At 42.4% G+C, this 22,643-nt stretch overlaps 1 protein-coding gene across 3 annotated transcripts in view; it reads right to left on the bottom strand.

The window, feature by feature from the left end:
* Positions 1–22,643, bottom strand: part of LOC311030586 (uncharacterized protein) — a 331,387-nt gene that overhangs the window by 87,765 nt on the left and 220,979 nt on the right. Inside the window, exons 1-2 of one of the 3 annotated variants that reach the window (XM_084036438.1) lie at positions 21,685–21,729; positions 21,289–21,589 (exon numbers count right to left, since the gene is read on the bottom strand). The exons of the other annotated variants lie outside the window; for them this stretch is intronic. Coding sequence (XP_083892564.1) covers positions 21,289–21,589; positions 21,685–21,727 — 344 coding nt within the window. The 5' untranslated portion in view covers positions 21,728–21,729. Of the gene's footprint in view, positions 1–21,288; positions 21,590–21,684; positions 21,730–22,643 lie in introns of those variants that run through there. 3 annotated transcript variants of the gene reach the window in all.

Raw genomic sequence — 22,643 nt, 5'->3', positions numbered from 1 at the left:
ACGAACTGTCGTAAACCGGAACTGTTTACCTTAAAGGTACAGTCCCTTGGTGAATGTCTCACACAGCAATTGTGGGTCACCACACAGGCCCCCCCAGAATTCACCCAAACCAACAGGTCCAGAGCGAACAGGCAACACACAGAGAACATCGGACACCCACTAGCGCCAAACAGAATACACTAGTACGAAACAGTCCCTAGAAAAATCAACGCCTAGGCGGGCGGACCAGGCGGCCAGAACGGCTGCGCCTAACAGGAGAAGGGCAAGAGGCAGGAGCAGGGGTCGAGGCCGCCGCAGGACCAGGGGTCGAGGCTGCCACAGGCGGGCGCCCCCGTCGCGGGGGCTGAGCCAGCTGGAGCGGTTCGCCAACATCCACATGAGCAGGCTTGAGCCGGTCTATAGCCACCCGCTCAGGCCTGCCCCCCATATCCACCACAAAGTTCTTAGGCCCACCCTCCAAGACGCGGAAGGGCCCATCGTAGGGGGGCCGCAGCGGGGTACGGTGGCCATCGTGGCGGATGAAGACGTACTTGGCCGACGGTAAATCCCTGGGAACGTAGGACCGGGGGAGGCCATGGCGAGACGTCGGAACGGGAATGAAAGCGTCCGCAATGTCCCGGGACGCAGCACGATGGGAGGCAGCCGACCACGGGGCCGTGGCGTCCGGAAGAAACTCCCCAGGGACGCGCAGGGGCTGGCCGTACACCAGCTCTGCCGACGAGGCCTGAAGATCCTCCTTGGGGGCGGAGCGAAGGCCCAGCATAACCCACGGGAGGCGGTCAGCCCAGTCGCCGCCCGTAAGGCTGGCCCTGAGCGCGGCCTTCATGTCCCGATGAAACCGCTCGCAAAGCCCGTTGCTCTGTGGGTTATAGGCCGTGGTGCGGTGGACCTTCACTCCCAGGACACCGGCGACCGCAGTCCAAAGCTCCGACGTGAACTGCGGCCCCCGGTCTGAGGAAATGTCTGACGGTGTGCCGAAACGGGCCACCCAAGCCATAACGAACGCCCGGGCCACCTCAGCTGCTGTAGTGGAGGACAGGGGAACCACCTCTGGCCACCTGGTGGTCCGGTCCACCATGGTGAGGAGGTAGGTGTAACCACGGGAGGGTGAAAGCGGGCCCACCAGGTCCACGTTCACGTGGTCGAAACGCCTCTCCGGCACTTTGAAGAGTGCCAAGGGGGCTTTGGTATGCCGAGTCACCTTCGCACGCTGGCACGCCACACAGACAGCAGCCCAGGCCCTGACGTCCTTCCGCAGGCCCGGCCAGACGAACTTGGCCCCCACGAGCTTGGCAGAGGCCTTCACCCCTGGATGGGAAAGGCTGTGGATCGTGTCGAAAACCTTACGCCTCCAGCCAGCAGGCACCATGGGGCGCGGTTGGCCAGTAGAGACGTCGCAGAGGAGCGCAGTGTTGGCCGTGCCAAACACCACATCCTCCATGAGGAGTGCCGTGGGGGCTGTCCTGTAGGCCTGCACCTCAGAGTCAATAGCCTGATCCCCAGCCATAGCTGCGTAGTCGAGGCCCAAGTGGACGGAACCAATAACCACCCGAGAGAGGCAGTCGGCCACAAAATTGTCTTTGCCGGCCACATGCTGAACGTCAGTGGTGTACTCCGAGATGGCGGAGAGCTGACGCTGCTGTCGACCAGACCATGGCTCCGAAGACTTGGCCATGGCGAACGTCAGCGGCTTGTGGTCCACAAAAGCCGTGAACCGACGGCCCTCCAGCAGGAAGCGGAAATGACGGGTGGCGAGGAAAAGAGCCAGGAGTTCCCTGTCAAAAGCGCTGTATTTCCTCTCGTTGTCGCGGAGCTTCCTGCTGAAAAAGGCCAGCGGTTGCCAGGCTCCTCCCACCCACTGCTCACACACAGCCCCCACGGCGTAATCAGAGGCGTCCGTAGTAAGAGCAACAGGGGCGGTCGGAGACGGGTGCGCCAGCAGAGCAGCGTTGGCCAACGCGGTTTTGGCAGCATCGAAGGCAGCCGTCATTTCCGTGGACCAATCCAACACGTCTGCAGGCTTCCTGCCCCGTAAGGCGTTGTACAAGGGTCGCATGAGCTGGGCCGCATGGGGAAGGAAACGGTTATAGAAGTTCACCATGCCCAGGAACTCCTGCAGGGACTTCACCGTGCGCGAACGTGGGAAACTGGCGATGGCGTCCACCTTGGCCGGGAGGGGAACCGCCCCCTGCGGAGTGACGTGGTGGCCGAGGAAGGTGATGGATGACCGGCCAAACTCGCACTTGGCCGGGTTGACAATGAGACCATGCTCACTGAGCCGACCGAACAGCTGCCGTAGATGCGTCAGGTGGTCGTCCGCGGACGCACTGGCAACGAGGATGTCATCCAGATAGACGAACAGGAACGGCATGTCCCGCAGCACAGAATCCATGAGGCGCTGGAACGTCTGCGCTGCACCCTTGAGGCCGAAAGGCATCCTCAGGAATTCAAAAAGTCCAAAGGGCGTGATGACCGCCGTCTTGGGGACATCCTGCGGGCGGACGGGCACCTGATGGTAACCGCGTACCAGGTCCACCTTTGAAAAGACGGCGGCGCCAGCCAGGTGGGCGGTGAAATCCTGAATATGCGGTACCGGGTACCGGTCGGGAGTGGTGGCGTTATTCAAGCGACGGAAATCACCACACGGACGCCAACCGCCATCAGCCTTGGTCACCATGTGCAGGGGGGAGGCCCACGGACTTTTGGAACGGCGTACGATGCCGAGGCGCTCCATGGTGGCGAACTCCTCCCTGGCGATCGCGAGCTTGGCAGAGTCCAGGCGGCGGGCCCGTGCATAGACTGGGGGGCCAACCGTGGTGATGTAGTGCTCCACACCATGCTTAGCCACAGCCGATGAAAACGTTGGCGTGGTGATGTCAGGAAACTCAGCCAGCAGGCGTTGATACAGGTCCCCGGTGGCAAACGTGTTCGCAAGACAAAGCCCCCCCACCCCCCCCAGCGTGCAGGGGAACGAAGCAAAGGAGAGGGCGTCGATCAGGCGGCAGTTGGTAACATCCACCAGCAGCCTGTATGCGCAGAGGAAATCCGCCCCCAGGAGTGGCGTAGACACTGCAGCCATGACGAAATCCCAACCAAAACGCCGGCCGCCGAAACACACATCCACATACCTCGTGCCGTAGGTACGAATGGGTGTGCCGTTGGCGGCGTCCATCGGGGGGCCATGGCCGCCAGCCATAGTGTCCACAGGCGTCGCCGGCAGGATGCTGCGCTGAGCCCCAGAATCGACCAGCAGCCGCCGGCCGGACAAGGTGTCAGTGACGAACAACAGCCTGCAGTCCCGACCAGCGCTCACAGCTGTTAATGAGCGCTGGCCCGGGCTTTTCCCGGGGCCCCAAAACTGCAAGGCTGGCGACACTGCTTGGCTTTGGCCCCGAACCTGGCGTGGTAGTAACAACACCCGTCGTCATGCTGTCGGCGGGCGGTCACAGCGGCTGCGGTGTCCGGGTCGTACCCCTGCGGCGGAAACGGGGCCGATGTGTGCTGGGGAGGCAACAGCGCATGAACAAACTGCTGCCTGTTGGCGAGGAAAATCCTGTCGGCCTCTACAGCCACCGCCCGGTAGTCCTTGGAGGCAAAGAGGGGTGAGCTGGCCAGAGCAGTGCGCACGGGCGCTGGAAGCTGCCGCAGGAAGATGTGGGCGAAAAGGAAGGAGGGATCCGCCGAGCCCAGCACAGCCAGCATCCTCTCCATCAACTCAGACGGCTTGCCGTCGCCCAGGCCGTTCAGGGAAAGGAGGCGGTCCGCCTTCTCCAGCTCCGACAGTTCAAAAAGGTTCACGAGGAACCCCTTGAGCGCGTCGTACTTGCCGACAGCTGGAGGAGCCTCCAACCGCGCCATACACCTGGCCGTCGTCGAGGCATCTAAGGCTGCTACAACGTGGAAATATTTAGTCACGTCCTGTGTTATTCCCCTCAGCTGGAACTGGGCTTCGATATGTTGGAACCACGACCGTGGGTTGTTCTGCCAGAAGTCCGGCAACTTGACGGTGGCAGCATAGATAGCGCCGACGTTAGCCGCGTCGATAGCCGCACCGCCAGCGGCGGCCGGCGCCGCGGCGGGCGCGTTGTTATCACCGTCGATGTGCAACATTTTACAGTCGTATCCAACTCACGTCGGGGTCACCAATTGTGGAGTCGGGTAAATGATGAGACAAGAGACGGAGATGGGTCGAGTCAGCTTTACTCTCCACATCAAAACAAACGAGTCTTACTCGCACATGAGTTCAAATCGTAACTGACGTAAACACGAACTGTCGTAAACCGGAACTGTTTACCTTAAAGGTACAGTCCCTTGGTGAATGTCTCACACAGCAATTGTGGGTCACCACAGTTTCATTGATTGCAGATGTGCACAGCTGCTCAGGAACTGAAACTTGTTGTTTTCAGTTGGTTTGTATTATTGAGCAATATGATTATTATTATTTTATCAGTATCTTATTTTCTCATTAAAAAATGTATCTCTGAAGCCAGTCATACATCAGTGGTACTCAAATGTTTGTGTTTTATCATTTTGAATTTCAGTATTAAAGTATGTAGTTTAAATTCATCAACAACTTTGGTGAGCAGTCTTTAGCCCTTTTATGAACATGTAATCCTGTAATAATATTTAATATTTTTTAATAATATTTATTAATAATATTTTTTCAGGAATGTTTATATTGCAGGGACTAATTTATTATATGTAAAAAATATGATTTAATACGTAAAAACTAAATATAAATCAAGAATAAACTATATATTGTCAGTGAAAAATACTTAAAATCTATCTTGTGTGTTGTGTTAGATGAAAAAAATAGTGTTTATCTAAAGGCATTGAGGTTTATAGGTTCATGTAAGTAAAATGCTGTAATCATTGCACTTCTCCTCCACTTTATAGATCAACACTGTCTCGTCTCAGAAATGGTTTTCATGAAGCACTTAAATACAACATGTGATGGAAAGAGTGAAATGTTTTCAGTTGGTTTGTATTATCGAGCAATATGATTATAATTTTGTCAGTATCTTATTTACTCGTAAAAATTTTTTTAAGTCATACATCAGTGGTACTCAAATGTTTGTCTTATCATTTTTTAATTTCAGTATTAAAGTATGATTTCATCAACCACTTTGGTGAGCAGTCTTTAGCCCATTAATGAACATGTAATCCTTATCGTATTTAATGTTTATTAATTATTTATATTATTAACATTATTTTTTCCATTAATTTTCAGATAATGATGAATTAATTATATGTGAAAAATATGATTTAATACGTAAAAACTAAATATAAATCAAGAATGAAGTATATATTGTCAGTGAAAAATACTTAAAATCTATCAGTCAGAATGAGTGCTGTAGGATTTTGTACAGCTGCTCCACCAACTCCAGTCACTGTGAGTCTCGAGCACAATAATAAACAGCAGAATCTTCCGTCTTCAGAGTGTTCATCTGCAGATACAGCTGCTTGATGTTGTTGTTTCTGGAGCCGGTAAACCGGCCTTGAACTGACTGAGAGTAGCGGATGTCGCCACTACCCGAGCTGATATATACAATCCACTCCAGTCCTTTTCCAGGAGCCTGTCTGATCCAAGCCATATAGTAGCCACTAATGTCTAACCCAGAGGCTGTACAGGTCAGTCTGTGAGATTCTCCAGGTCTTTTGACCACTGGTTCAGATTCTGTCAGAGTCTGACCATCAACACCTAAAACAAACATAAAACATGTGAAATATGTCAGTGACACAAAAGGAAACTCTGTCAAATCAAGACTAGTGACAATGTTCACCTGCCCAGCAGACAGTTAGAAGCAGCAGTCCTGTCCTGTAGTCCATCATGTTGAACTGTGTGTCCACTGTCCTCTGTCCTCTCTGCAGTCACATAAGTAGAGGTGGAAGACATCCCAGGTTTGCATCGACTCCTCCTCACAGTGTGGAATGGACTTGACTTGGATCACTTCCTGGTGTGAAAAATAAAAATAAATGTTTACTGTACACGGGTCCCTCTAGCATATTTCAGTATTATTTGTGGAATAGGTTAGGAAAAGTAGGAAAGACATTGTTCAAGTTTTTTTGTGCTCATTATTAAGCAGTTTGCATCACATGAAGACTTTGACCGTCAGTTTTACAATATCCCCAAAGTGAGTTTTTGTTATCATGTTAAAGTGAGCTTCTATCAGGGAGTAACTGCAGATGACTTTATTTATTTTTATGTCTCATTGTTAACGTGTGTGTGTGGGGCTGAGTCACATGGTTGCTGAGTATTTGTGCAGGTCTGTTGGTGGTTTGTATCACTGTGGGGCCGATGGACACAGTAATACACAGCTGTGTCCTCAGGCTGCAGATTCGTTCCTTTCAGAGTCACTGTTCGAGCAGAAGTGTCTCTGCTGTAGCTGAACTTGTTCTTCAGAGCTTCATTTTGGTAAAAGTCTCCTCCTCCCCACTTATGGTTAATCCAGTCCATCGGTTTTCCTTCACTCTGTCTGATCCAACCTGTTGCATAGCTGTTATCAGTCAAAGAATAACCAGAGACCTGACAGGTGATGGTCAAAGACTGTCCAGGCTGCACCACCATCGAGTCTGGCTGGATGAGATCAATACTGTTCACACCTGTGGAAACACAAATCAACATGATCTCCATCATTCACCGACTGTTCAGCGTTTCTAATGTGTTTAATAGTATGAATCCACTAAAAGCTCCTCACAGGTTGCAGCTGCCAGCAGCAGCATCAGAGCGACAGAGAACATGATGATGTTGGAGATGAACTGATGTGAGCTCTTCTGTCTCTGACACACAACAAACACACACACTTCACTTCCTTATAAGGTAACTCACAAGGAGGCTGATTTACATACCGATGATAATAAATCAGCTGACTACAAGTTATTTAAATGAATTAAAATGAAGATGAAATGTTCAGCTGTTCTTCATCTCACAAGAAAGTGGAACTTGAATCTCGGGCAAACATTTTAATTTGTTTTTAGAAACAAACTTTCCTAGAGATTCACTAATTAAAATCCGCGAATGTGGTTTTGATTCAGATAATAAAAATAATCATGATCATTTTTTATAACACTTTCATGGAAGAGTAATAGACATTTGAGGATTACTTCCTGCTGTAGTCGTTGAACTGGAGTTATGAGCTGATTTTATTCCATCACTTGGAAGGTTAAATGCAATGATGTATCAGTGTTTGTAATGTCAGAGTACTTTAGTAAAATCAGCTGGAGTTCAATTTAATGAAGACCTTTTTGATATAATCTAACATGGTTTCTCTCTTGACAGTGAGCTGGTAGAAGTGGTTAGTGGTCCGAGGGCTCCTCCTCTGGTGGCTTCATGTTACAAGAGTTCAGGCACTGAGGGGTTTTTGTTCAGCTCTACTGATGGTTTGTGTCATTGTGGGTCTCTGGCACAGTAATACACAGCAGTGTCTTCAGGCTGCATATTCTCTCCGTTTAGAGTCACCGTTTTGCTGGAAGTGTCTAAGTTGATACTGAACTTGTTCTTCAGGGAATCTTTATAAACAGCGGTACATCCATCACAGCTGTATCCGATCCACTCCAGTCCTTTCCCTGCAGGCTGTCTGATCCAAGCTGTCCAGTAGCTGCTAAGAGAATAAGACACCTGACAGGTGATGGTCAGACGTTGACCTGGCTGCACAGTCACAGAGGCTGGCTGTGTCAGCTGTTCACACTTCACACCTGTAAAAAGAAAAGTAAATGTTTAAAAAATACACTGCAAAAGCAGAACTGCTGACTTTGACAAATCCAAAGAGACTCACATCCAGCTGCCAGCAGCAGCAGCAGAGCGACAGAGAACATGATGATGTTGGAAGTGACGTGCTGTGAACTCCACTGGCAGCCTGATGTGATGTTTTATAGCTGCGTAAAGAGGAAGGCCACTGAGTTTGCATTCAATCAAACATGTTAAACATCAACATTGGTCTAATTGAGCCATAAGAGTCTGTTCAGTGTGTTTATATGTGCAGGGTGAAAACATGCCTGGAAATCATATTTTAATTTAATGACACACTTAATTGTAACATTTTAATAAAGAGTCCCCGTATTTACAGAAATAAAAAAATAAATATTAGCTTTGCCTTTAACTATCAATGTTTATTTTGTGTATTCTATCTATATAATTGTTATTTAAAAAAACCTTAAACGCATGAGTTCAGCTTTTTTATAATTATTGCATTCTTGATTTCTTTGCTGACTTTCTGACTTTATTTGCTGTAAACAGAAATGCAGAGACAGCAGCCAGGATCATGTTAATGGTATGAAACTTAAGTTACCTTCAGCGATGCTGCTGGTTTGCAGCTTTGCATGAAATATTTTTGATGGTTTCATTGATTGCAGATGTGCACAGCTGCTCAGGAACTGAAACTTGTTTTCAGTTGGATTGTTTTATTGAGCGATATTATTATTATTATTTTATCAGTATCTTATTCTCTCATTAAAAAATGTATCTCTGATGCCAGTCATACATCAGTGGTACTCAAATGTTTGTGTTTTATCATTTTGAATTTCACTATTAAAGTATGAAGTTTAATTTCAGCAACCACTTTGGTGAGCAGTCTTTAGCCCTTTTATGAACATGTAATCTTGTAATCATATTTAATGTTTTTTAATAATATTTATGAATAATATTTTTCAGGAATGTTTATATTGCAGGGACTAATTTATTATATGTAAACAAAAACTAAATATACATCAAGAATAAAGTAAATAATGTGAATGAAAAATACTTTAAGTCTATCAGCCCAGTAAGAATGAGTGCTGTAGGATTTTGTACAGCTGCTCCACCAACTCCAGTCACTGTGAGTATCGAGCACAATAATAAACAGCAGAATCTTCCGTCTTCAGAGTGTTCATCTGCAGATACAGCTGCTGCATGTTGTTGTTTCTGGAGACGGTAAACCGGCCTTGAACTGACTGAGGGTAGCCGATGTTGCCATTGTTATTGTCGATAGTTGCAATCCACTCCAGTCCTTTTCCAGGAGCCTGTCTGATCCAAGCCATCCAAGAGCCACCAAAGTTAAACCCAGAGGCTGTACAGGTCAGTCTGTGAGATTCTCCAGGTCTTTTGACCACTGGTTCAGATTCTGTCAGAGTCTGACCATCAACACCTAAAACAAACATAAAACATGTGAAATATGTCAGTGACACAAAAGGAAACTTTGTCAAATCAAGACTAGTGACAATGTTCACCTGCCCAGCAGACAGTTAGAAGCAGCAGTCCTGTCCTGTAGTCCATCATGTTGAACTGTGTGTCCACTGTCCTCTGTCCTCTCTGCAGTCACATAAGTAGAGGTGGAAGACATCCCAGGTTTGCATCGACTCCTCCTCACAAACAGTCAACCAGATTCAACTGGTAACTTGTGCTTTGCTGTATTTGTCCCTCTGTTTTGCAATCAGAGGAGCAATTAAACAGTGTCATCTTTTCAATCTCTCTTCAAAACTCATTTTTACGATTATGGCTTTCTCCTAATTGACCATATTTTATTATGTGTGTTTTAAAGAAACTCATTGTATCTCTTACAACTTATTTTGTTTGACTTTTTAACCTTAAGTTATTATTATTGTTATTTGAATGTGGTCACTTGGTGACCTTGTTATTTACATCTGTGTGTTTCCACTTAAATGTGTGAAGATATTTCATTGTTTTCCATATATTAAGTAGTGGTGAGCATGTAGAGGCCGGAGAGAGGACATTTGGGGAGCACAAGGAGGCTGATTTACATACCGATGATAATAAAGTAACTGAAGACCATTTTATTTAAATGATCTAAAAAGAATATGTAACACTCATGTGTTCTTCATCTCACACAAATAGAAGGTGGAACTTGAATCTCCGACAAACACACATTATGTGTTGCAAACCGTTCTATAGTTTGACTAATTAACATCTCAAAGTTGGCTTTACACTACTGAGTCAGTCACTAATGCAGTTATGATCCAAAAAATAATTATGTGAGTGTTTTTGTAAATCACTGATTCTTGAGATAAGGGACAAAACATCTCCCACATCAAAATGTTGCAATTTGTCTTAAAAAACAATAAATTATTTATTTTCAAAAGGCTTTAAAAGTTGGATATGAAAGACTTTTGTATGTGTACACCCTTAATTTTGTATATATTTATAATATTTCATAGTAATTTGATAAAATACGGGCACTGTACTATGAAAGCCCATGCAAATGAACTCGTCCTCCGTAGAGGTCACAGTATCAAACTGCCGAAAATAAGTGTTTTAAAATGCCCAAAATGTCCAAATATTAATATGAGGTTAATTGTATGGCTTAATAAAATACCACAAAACATTTAAAGTGGACATTCCATTATTTTATACATTTACAACAGCCTCTCAAAGTTTGTCCTTAATTCATGTCAACTCCGTAAGATATTTTTCAAATTCTAAATAAATCAAACATATTTTGGTCAGCCTTCACCCTGAGTACCCCCTTTGACTCCTTCCTGCTGATGGATGCAGCAGTCCAACACATGGTCTCGTAAGTTTTACATTTTTAAAAATATTCAGCAAACAAGTTGAAATCTCTGAGGTCACAGCTAGTGTGTGTCAACACTGTCTTCAAATTAGGGGTGATTTCAATCAATAATTTTGAAATAAAAGTTGGTATATAGGTTTAGTTTAGTGGCATCTGACAACTGAGAAAAATCTAAATGGCTACCTTTTACTAGATATGAGTAATTTGAAAAACATGTCATTTTTTCAAGTGGAAAAGTGCTCCCAAATCCTTATTAATGAATGCATAACAACTATATAACATGATAATATAATCTAAGTATACATTTTGATTGAATTAAAGTTGACATATGATGACAAAACCCACTTTTTCTGGGATTTGGGGTGTTGTTTGGGGTCTTTGGTGAAATAAGGCCGCACATGCTTCTTTGAGTGAGAAACGGATTTCTGAAAATACCCCGCGCTTTTTTTCAGATGAGCCTGTCAATTTCAGCGCTTACTCTGATGTAGGAATAAGGCACATTTGAATATTCCCACCCATTCTAGGTCAGTGCCCACGACCCACCTCCCCATCCTCCGCTCATTAGAACATTCAATGTCTTCTTGGGGATCCACCCAGTATGTCTGCCAAGTATTTGTATGCAGAAACAAAGTCCTTACAGCGATGATGGTGTGTTTTGTTTCTGATAAGACCTACCGTTTTGTCAGAAACAGCCCAAATGTGAGACCAGCGCAGAAGCAGAAAATGGCTCTTTTTCTCCACGTTTCTGTCTCCCTTAGCCTGGTGGGGACTTCAAGTTGCCACGGTAACCCTTTAACTGAGTCTCAGGCCACAGCTACAGTTAAAGGGATAGTTCACCGCCACGCAGGTGGTCTAGTGGTTAGAGGACATGCCATGTACGCATATATGCAGCGGACCCTGGTTCGAATCCTGACCGGAGGTCCTTTGCTGCATGTCACATCCCCCTCTCTCTCCCATGTTTCCTTTCTTACCACTGCTAAATAAAAGATGTCTATGCCAGAAAAAAATCTTAACAAAACAAAAACAAAGGGACAGTTCAACATTTTGGCAAATTGGCCCATTGCCATAATCCCTATATTCACAGCAGTAGGTTCATTACCTTTATTTTTCTGTGTAAACTATTTTTAGCTGCTCAGAGCTATGCTGAGGAGGCTAATGGGATTTCCTGGTTTCCCTCATCAAACTCATCAAATACACAATCCAACAACTCCAAAATGCTTTCTTGGACTAGTTGTGACCTGCACATTCACCACGCTATGTAATGAAAATGTAACGTTACGAGACGGAGCCTTTTTAGAGGTAAATTCATGTTTTTCAGCAAACAGTCTCTGTATTTGCCTCTAAAACAACTCCGTCTCGTTTGAAATCTCTGAAGAATCTCATCATAATGTACAAACACCGGCAGTAGCCCCTGTGGTCCGTTCAAAATTTCCCCAGGAACATTTTGACATTTTCATGTGTGCCTTAAAGATCCTGTGACCAGGTACTCCTTGTTTGAAGTTTGATACCCTTTCCCTTTATGGTCTCTCCCTTTGCCACGTTCAGAACATGCTACATATCCTTAATCAGTTTGATTCTCCATTAATTTGTCAACACCGTCAAATGTGTGTCAACACCGTCAGTTGTGCGTCAACACCGTAAGATGGAGGTTTTTCATGTTTATACAAAAAAAGCATATTTCTGTTGCCCATTTGACTGTGTTCATATATTAAAACACCAACTTATCTACATCCATCAGTGTCTTTTGTGCACAAAACCACTGATTGTATATATAAAAATGAAAAAAATACTCAACGAAATGAAGGTAATTTAAATTGGCTCATTTCAAAACAATGGAAAATAATATTAAAAGTCTATATAATGCAATTTATCACTTTCACAGTGTTGGTGAATTGATCAAACACACAAAAAACATATTTTCATGTGTCCGACGGAGTTGACAAATGTCAAGTTACTCACTGAGTAAATGTCAATTTTTATAAAAATTGGTTAAATAAATTGCCTGTTCCTTTTCATGGTAGATAGATGAGACCTGTGTTTATGAAGATATCCAATTCAAATTAATGTGGCATTGATTTTTTGTTTGTCACTTTTCAAAAGTACTTTTGTCCCTAATCTCAAGAATCAGTGAAATATTATCATGGAAGAGAAACGGACATTTTGAGGACCATTTTCTATTGTAGTTGGATCACAAGCTTTTAAAATCAAGTTGTGAGCTGAATGTATTCAATCCCTTGAAAGTGTGTACTTTATATCCTCACTGATGTAACAGTGATTGTAGTGTCATATTACAGTATGTGATATTACAGTATTGAAGGTCTAAAGACTGTTTCCTTCTTTACTGTGACAGTGAGCTGGTAGAAGTGGTTAGTGGTCCGAGGGCTCCTCCTCTGGTGGCTTCATGTTACAAGAGTTCAGGCACTGAGGGGTTTTTGTTCAGCTCTACTGATGGTTTGTGTCATTGTGGGTCTCTGGCACAGTAATACACAGCAGTGTCTTCAGGCTGCATATTCTCTCCGTTTAGAGTCACCGTTTTGCTGGAAGTGTCTAAACTGATACTGAACTTGTTCTTCAGTGAATCTTTATAGTAAGAGTTTCCCGTATATTTCTGTCCGATCCACTCTAGTCCTTTCCCTGCAGGCTGTCTGATCCAAGCTGTCCAGTAGTCGCTAAGAGAATAAGACACCTGACAGGTGATGGTCAGACGTTGACCTGGCTGCACAGTCACAGAGGCTGGCTGTGTCAGCTGTTCACACTTCACACCTGTAAAAAGAAAAGTAAATGTTTAAAAAATACACTGCAAAAGCAGAACTGCTGACTTTGACAAATCCAAAGAGACTCACATCCAGCTGCCAGCAGCAGCAGCAGAGCGACAGAGAACATGATGATGTTGGAAGTGACGTGCTGTGAACTCCACTGGCAGCCTGATGTGATGTTTTATAGCTGCGTAAAGAGGAAGGCCACTGAGTTTGCATACAATCAAACATGTTAAACATCAACATTGGTCTAATTGAGCCATAAGAGTCTGTTCAGTGTGTTTATATGTGCAGGGTGAAAACATGCCTGGAAATCATATTTTAATTTAATGACACACTTAATAGTAATATTTTAATAAAGAGTCCCCGTATTTACAGAAATAAAAAACAATTAGCCTTGTCTTTACCTATAATGTGTATTTTGTGTATTCTATCTATATAATTCTTTTATCGTTGAAAAGAACTTCAAACGTTCGAGTTCAGCTTTTTTGTAATTATTACATTCTTGATTTCTTTGCTGACTTTCTGACTTTATTTGCTGTAAACAGAAATGCAGAGACAGCAGCCAGGATCATGTTAATGGTATGAAACTTAAGTTAACTTCAGCGATGCTGCTGGTTTGCAGCTTTGCATGAAATATTTTTGATGGTTTCATTGATTGCAGATGTGCACAGCTGCTCAGGAACTGAAACTTGTTGTTTTCAGTTGTTTTGTATTATTGAGCAATATGATTATTATTATTTTATCAGTATCTTATTTTCTCATTAAAAAAATGTATCTCTGAAGCCAGTCATACATCAGTGGTACTCAAATGTTTGTGTTTTATCATTTTGAATTTCAGTATTAAAGTATGAAGTTTAAATTCATCAACAACTTTGGTGAGCAGTCTTTAGCCCTTTAATGAACATGTAATCCTGTAATAATATTTAATATTTTTTAATAATATTTATTAATAATATTTTTTCAGGAATGTTTATATTGCAGGGACTAATTTATTATATGTAAAAAATATGATTTAATACGTAAAAACTAAATATAAATCAAGAATAAACTATATATTGTCAGTGAAAAATACTTAAAATCTATCAGTAAGAATGAGTGCTGTAGGATTTTGTACAGCTGCTCCACCAACTCCAGTCACTGTGAGTCTCGAGCACAATAATAAACAGCAGAATCTTCCGTCTTCAGAGTGTTCATCTGCAGATACAGCTGCTGCATGTTGTTGTTTCTGGAGACGGTAAACCGGCCTCGAACTGACTGAGGGTAGCGGATGTTGCCATTGTTATAGTCGATAGTTGCAATCCACTCCAGTCCTTTTCCAGGAGCCTGTCTGACCCAAACCATCCAAGAGCCACCAAAGTTAAACCCAGAGGCTGTACAGGTCAGTCCGTGAGATTCTCCAGGTCTTTTGACCACTGGTTCAGATTCTGTCAGAGTCTGACCATCAACACCTAAAACAAACATAAAACATGTGAAATATGTCAGTGACACAAAAGGAAACTTTGTCAAATCAAGACTAGTGACAATGTTCACCTGCCCAGCAGACAGTTAGAAGCAGCAGTCCTGTCCTGTAGTCCATCATGTTGAACTGTGTGTCCACTGTCCTCTGTCCTCTCTGCAGTCACATAAGTAGAGGTGGAAGACATCCCAGGTTTGCATCGACTCCTCCTCACAAACAGTCAACCAGATTCAACTGGTAACTTGTGCTTTGCTGTATTTGTCCCTCAGTTTTGGAATCAGAGGAGCAATTAAACAGTGTCATCTTTTCAATCTCTCTTCAAAACTCATTTTTACGATTATGGCTTTCTCCTTATTGACCACATTTTATTATGTGTGTTTTAAAGAAACTCATTGTATCTCTTACAACTTATTTTGTTTGACTTTTTAACCTGTTGTTATTATAATTGTTATTTGAATGTGGTCACTTGGTGACCTTGTTATTTACATCTGTGTGTTTCCTGTTAAACGTGTGAAGATATTTCATTGTTTTCCATATATTAAGTAGTGGTGAGCATGTAGAGGCCGGAGAGAGGACATTTGGGGAGCAAAAGGAGGCTGATTTACATACCGATGATAATAAAGTAACTGAAGACCATTTTATTTAAATGATCTAAAAAGAAAATTAAACACTCATGTGTTCTTCATCTCACACAAACAGAAGGTAGAACTTGAATCTCTGACAAACACACATTATGTGTTGCAAACCTTTCTATAGTTTGACTAATTAACATCTCAAAGTTGGCTTTACACTACTGAGTCAGTCACTAATGCAGTTATGATCCAATACATAATTATGTGAGTGTTTTTGTAAATAATATCATGGAAGAGAAACGGACATTTTGAGGACCGTTTTCTATTGTAGTTGGATCACAAGCTTTTAAAATCAAGTTGTGAGCTGAATGTATTCAATCCCTTGAAAGTGTGTACTTTATATCCTCACTGATGTAACAGTGATTGTAGTGTCATATTACAGTATGTGATATTACAGTATTGAAGGTCTAAAGACGGTTTCCTTCTTTACTGTGACAGTGAGCTGGTAGAAGTGGTTAGTGGTCCGAGGGCTCCTCCTCTGGTGGCTTCATGTTACAAGAGTTCAGGCACTGAGGGGTTTTTGTTCAGCTCTACTGATGGTTTGTGTCATTGTGGGTCTCTAAAATGGCTCTGTCTCGTAACGGTACATTATTATCACATAGCGTGGTGAATGTGCAGGTCACAACTTGTCCAAAAAGAGTTTTGGTGTTGTTGGATTGTGTATTTGATGAGTTTGATAAGTTTGATACATGTCACCGAGCTCAGCTGTCACTCAAGTACTCAGTACTACTGAGACTCAAGTACTGAGAACTACCAAGTACTACTGAGACTCAAGTACTGAGAACTACTAGGTACTATGTACTGTCAAACAGTTGAGTGCGAAGCATGTCACCGAGCTCAGCTGTCACTCAAGTACTCTGTACTACCGAGTACTACTAATGCTCAAGTACTGAGAACTACTAGGTACTATGTACTATGTACTACTAGGTACTATTTACTGTCAAACAGTTGAGTGCTTCACACTCAACTGTTTGCCAGTACATGTCACCGAGCTCAGCTGTCACTCAAGTACTACCGAGTACTATCGAGTACTACCGAGTACTACATCTTTTTGATGTGTGTAAAGCACTTTGTGTTACATGTTTTTGTATGAAAAGTGCTCTATAAATAAAGTAAAGTTGAAGTTGAAGTTGAAGTACTGAGGTTCAAGTACTGAGAACTACTAGGTACTATGTACTATGTACTACTAGGTACTATGTACTGTCAAACAGTTGAGTGTGAAGCACTCAACTGTTTGCCAGTACATGTCACTGATCTCAGCTGTCACTCAAGTACTACCGAGAACTATCGAGTACTACCGAGTACTACTGAGGTTCATGTACTGAGAACTACAAGGTACTATGTACTGACCAACTGTCACTCAAGTACTACCGAGTACTACCGAGCTCAGCTGTCACTCTGAGACTACTGAGACTCGAGTACTGAGTACTACCGAGTACTACTGAGACTCAAGTAACGAGAACTACTAGCGCACTCAACTGTTTGCCAGTACATGTCACCGAGCTCAGCTGTCACTCAAGTACTACCGAGTACTACCAATTACTACTAAGGCTCAAGTACTGAGAACTACTAGGTACTATGTATTGCTTGAAAAACTACAATTCCCACTGGCTGCTCCTGTTGGCCAATCAGAGCGCACCTGCTATCACTTCTGAGTGAGACAGAGAGAGATAGACAGACATGTGTCTCCATTTTAAAGTTTAAATGGAGTTTCTAGCTGAAAGTATACCTGAGCAGAAGAGGTTGGACAAAAAAAACTACATTTCCCACTGACTGCTCCTTCCTGTCCACCAATCAGAGCACACCTGCTGTCAGTTCTCAAGATCAGAGCCACAGAGTGCCGTCACCATAGCAACGGCCCTCAGCACGTGTGTATGACTGCCTTCAAGCCTCTCTCTGCCTCCCTCGATCTCTCCATTCCGGCTTCGCAGAGGGTCCGAACAAAAGCTTGCCACACTCACACCGAAACTCCTATCGCCAAAATGTTCACAGCGTTAGCGCCACAAGACTCTGCTGAAGACACTGATCACTTTTATTTTTTCCTAGTGTCAGAAATGTGGACGCTAGGGCGAGTTAGATATGGACCTGGTTTCAGGTTTCTTTGAAAATCTGCTTCTCGATTTGCATTGCAGTCAATTGGGAGAAAAACCGACGTGGCCACGCTTTGAGGTTGCTAGTTCAAATTCTGTAAATCTCACAGAGTTTTTGAGCACATTGTGAGAGACAGGATAAGTTTGTCTACAAAATTGGAAAATATCACATGTGTAGAGTGAAAATTGTGGCCAGGAGGAGTTTGGAAAGGAAAAAAATCTGAAGTATTTCGAGGAGCCCTCACACTCTAAGCGATGATGTCACCCACTCTAGCAAAGAAGGTTCCGCGCAATACACACCTATTATAATCTCATGATTTCTCCCAAAACGATCATGGTCATTGAACAGTGAATGATCAGAAACTATATGACCTATTGAAACGTGGATTGACACACCAGTACACAAGCCTTATGTCTACGTTTTAGAGTTTAAATGGAGTTTCTAGGTGAAAGTATGCCTGAGCAGCAGACGTTTGAAAAACTACAATGACTGTTCCTTTTTTTTCGCTAGTCCAATTCATTTCAATGGGAAAATTTCGGAAAAATGTATGTTCGGCTAAGGAAAGTAATAGCACGCCGATCCCGATCGAACCGCACGTTTTAAGATATAAAATTTTTCCTACAACTCTTAAAGCTGTAGGAGTTTTAGGCAATCGAAATTCGGAGGCAAAATAATAATAAGTAGGAAAAAATCCTCTGAATAACAATAGCTTCGCCCCGAGCACTGGTCCCCTCAACTATTTCATAGCAGTAGGGGCCAGTGCTCAGTGCAATTGCCCCGTGGCCCTAAAAATATATTTCCTTTGCCTTAAACTGTCAATGTTTATTTTGTGTATTCTATCTATATAATTGTTATATAAAAAAATGTTAAACGCATGAGTTCAGCTTTTTTGTAATTATTGCATTCTTGATTTCTTTGCTCACTTTCTGACTTTATTTGCTGTAAACAGAAATGCAGAGACAGCAGCCAGGATCATGTTAATGGTATGAAACTTAAGTTAACTTCGATGCTGCTGGTTTGCAGCTTTGCATGAAATATTTGTGATGGTTTCATTGATTGCAGATGTGCACAGCTGATCAGGACTGAAACTTTTATTACAAAATGCAAAAAACATATGCTTTATTGTTCCTTTGTGTGTTGTTTTAGATGAAAAAAATAGTGTTTATCTAAAGGCATTGAGGTTTATAGGTTCATGTAAGTAAAATGCTGTAATCATTCCACTTCTCCTCCACTTTATAGATCAACACTGTCTCGTCTCAGAAATGGTTTTCATGAAGCACTTAAATACAACTTGTGATGGAAAGAATTAAATGTTTTCAGTTGGTTTGAATTATTGAGCAATATGATTATTATTTTATCAGTATCCTATTTTCTCATAAAAAATGTATCTTTGAAGCCAGTCATACATCAGTTGTAATGTGTATTATCATTTTTTAATTTCAGTATTAAAGTATTAAGTTTAATTTCAGCAACCACTTTTGGGAGCAGTCTTTAGCCCTTTAATGAACATGTAATCGTTATTGAATTTCATAGTTATTAATTATATTTATTATTCATATTATTTTTTCATGATTTTTTATATAATGATGAATTTATTATATGTAAAAAATATGTTGGAATACGTAAAAACTAAATATATATCAACAATAAAGTAAATAATGTCAATGAAAAATACTTTAAGTCTATCAGCCCAGTAAGAATGAGTGCTGTAGGATTTTGTACAGCTGCTCCACCAACTCCAGTCACTGTGAGTCTCGAGCACAATAATAAACAGCAGAATCTTCCGTCTTCAGAGTGTTCATCTGCAGATACAGCTGCTGCATGTTGTTGTTTCTGGAGACGGTAAACCGGCCTCGAACTGACTGAGGGTAGTAGGTGCCGCTACTATCCGTGTAGATATATGCAATCCACTCCAGTCCTTTTCCAGGAGCCTGTCTGATCCAAGCCATATTATAGCTGCTGAGTGTAAACCCAGAGGCTGTACAGGTCAGTCTGTGAGATTCTCCAGGTCTTTTGACCACTGGTTCAGATTCTGTCAGAGTCTGACCATCAACACCTAAAACAAACATAAAACATGTGAAATATGTCAGTGACACAAAAGGAAACTTTGTCAAATCAAGACTAGTGACAATGTTCACCTGCCCAGCAGACAGTTAGAAGCAGCAGTCCTGTCCTGTAGTCCATCATGTTGAACTGTGTGTCCACTGTCCTCTGTCCTCTCTGCAGTCACATAAGTAGAGGTGGAAGACATCCCAGGTTTGCATCGACTCCTCCTCACAAACAGTCAACCAGATTCAACTGGTAACTTGTGCTTTGCTGTATTTGTCCCTCAGTTTTGGAATCAGAGGAGCAATTAAACAGTGTCATCTTTTCAATCTCTCTTCAAAACTCATTTTTACGATTATGGCATTCTCCTAATTGACCATATTTTATTATGTGTGTTTTAAAGAAACACTTTATTGCTTACAATTTATTTGTTTGACTTTTTAACCTGTTATTATTATTATTTTAATGTGATAACTTGGTGACATTGTTACATCTGTGTGTCTTCCACTTCAATGTGTTAAAATATTTCATTGTGTTCCATATTAAGTAGTGGTGAGCATGTAGAGGACATTTGGGGAGCCCCGTGTTATTTTGATCACTTGAATATGTTTTCCCTAAATGAAAAAAAATACTACCCAGTTTTATAGTTTTGGAGAGAATTTGAATATTTCAAATAATATCTTACAATTAATGTTTTATTCTTTACATGCCTTGTTACACAGATAAATACAATCACATTTAGACACCAACAGTCTGAGACTCTATTATCAAACAATTAAACAAATGTTAAAATAGATTCTTCTGGTTACTTTAACTGTGTGTGTTGCACAGTAATACACCGCGGTGTCTTCAGCCTGCATTCTGTCTGTTTAGAGTCACTGTGTTGCTGGAGGATTCTAAGTTTATCACTGAACTTGTCCTTTAGTGAATCTTATGTATCGTACGAACCTCCAGTTGATTTTATTCCAATCAATAATGACTCAAAAAGCTGGATCAGGTATCTATCAAGGACCAGGTGTCACTATGGGGTTTCTTGACTGAATCCCTTTATTTCTTCACATAACTTCTCACACAAGTCAGACAATTTAGACAAAACTATTCACATCAACAGAATATTAAATGTCTGCTTCAACTCCTATGGGGGAGCTGTAATAAATCCCGTCTGAATGAAGCAGTTTTATTTAGACTGTGTTGCTCTGAGTGAATTGATGAGGTTGAATGAAAGTTTATTCTGTGAATGTGAAACGAAGAAAGCAAAGATTTGACTTGGTTTAAGTTTTTGTTTGAGTTGCTCCCTACTGTGGGTCTGACCATTGTAAAAGACAATTGTCTCCAGTGTATATTGCTGTGATTAAGTGTCTTTGCAGCACACATGTAGAGATTTGCATTGACTCATCCTCAAAGAGAAACTCACCACATCTCTGGAGAAAAGAGTTTTGTATAATTCTTTCAGATACTTATTATTATAATTGGCATTTCCAAGTTGCATTTCAAGTTATTCCATTGTAAATTTGATGCATTTATTTATTCTGCTCAGCAGCATTTAATGGGCCATTCATATCCTGAATATATAATGCAAAAATATCCAAATATATTTTCAACACCTGCTGTATTGTTGTAGAAAGGCACATGTTAAATGTATCATCAAGAAACAAGAAGTCACAAAGCACAACATCAGCCGATGCACCGTCATATTCTCTCTTTTTGTGTCATCTGACTTCATATCGTCTACTGCCACCTGTAGGTACTTGTTAAAAATACATTGTTTGAGGTTTTTGTAAAGCCTCTGTGCTTCCTTTAACCAGTGTGCTTCTCTGGCACAGTAATACACAGCAGTGTCTTCAGGCTGCATATTCTCTCCGTTTAGAGTCACCGTTTTGCTGGAAGAGTCTAAGCTGATACTGAACTTGTTCTTCAGTGAATCTTTATAGTAAGAAGCTCCCATAGATTTCTGTCCGATCCACTCCAGTCCTTTCCCTGCAGGCTGTCTGATCCAACCTGTCTCGTAGCCAAGAGAATAAGACACCTGACAGGTGATGGTCAGACGTTGACCTGGCTGCACAGTCACAGAGGCTGGCTGTGTCAGCTGTTCACACTTCACACCTGTGGAGAAACATATATAGAATATTGAATCAGTGTAATAACAGTGAGCAGTCAGTGTGCTGTGATCATACTGTCAGTGTCCCAGTGAGACTCACAGGATCCAGCTGCCAGCAGCAGTATCAGAGCTACGAAGAACATGGTTGGTATCAATGGTGGTCTGATGGCAACGTCTCTTCTTCTGCTGCAACTGACAGCATGATATCAAGTCTTTATAGCAGAATGTGAGGAAGTTCACTTTGCATGGAGAACGTCACTGATAGGCTATAAAATAAGGATGAACTGTCCTGTCACACGTACTCAAAGCTTGGAATCGTGTTGTGAACATTTATATTGACACATGGAAGCATTTAAAATCATTATCTGAAAGTTCATTCTTTTTCATCACAAAAGGTCCAACTCAAGTCAGACATGTCAAACAAATAGATTTACATTTACACAACAGAATGTGCTTATGCATGCATACATGTGGGGACGCTGCAATAAAACCTGTCTGAATGAAGCAGTTTTATTGAGGCTAGGTTTCTCTGACTGTTGATGACGTTGATCTGAAGCTTATTCTGTAAATGTTTAAAGCAAAAAGCAAACTTTAATTAGATTCATATGTTGAGTTTTTGTACAGTGTTGCTTCACGTCTCACTGTCTCTCTCTTTGTCAGAGAACTTGAGTTTGGGGTTTGTGTCTTGATACTGAAATCGATGTTTAAACGACCACATACAGTCTTCTTGATACTCAAAGCAAAGACAGTGAACATGTGAGGTTGTTGTGGTCTATCAGCCCAGTAAGAATGAGTGCTGTAGGATTTTGTACAGCTGCTCCACCAACTCCAGTCACTGTGAGTCTCGAGCACAATAATAAACAGCAGAATCTTCCGTCTTCAGACTGTTCATCTGCAGATACAGCTGCTGCATGTTGTTGTTTCTGGAGACGGTAAACCGGCCTCGAACTGACTGAGAGTGGTAATCGGTGCCACCAGAATGATGACTCTGGGCAATCCACTCCAGTCCTTTTCCAGGAGCCTGTCTGATCCAGGCCATATAATAGCTGCTGAGTGTAA

The sequence above is a fragment of the Eutrigla gurnardus genome (assembly GCF_963514095.1).
Source record: "Eutrigla gurnardus genome assembly, chromosome: 20".
In the NCBI taxonomy this organism is placed as follows: Eukaryota; Metazoa; Chordata; class Actinopteri; order Perciformes; family Triglidae; genus Eutrigla; species Eutrigla gurnardus.
The sequence above is the reverse complement of the archived record's forward strand: the minus strand, read 5'-3'. Positions and strand labels throughout refer to the sequence as shown.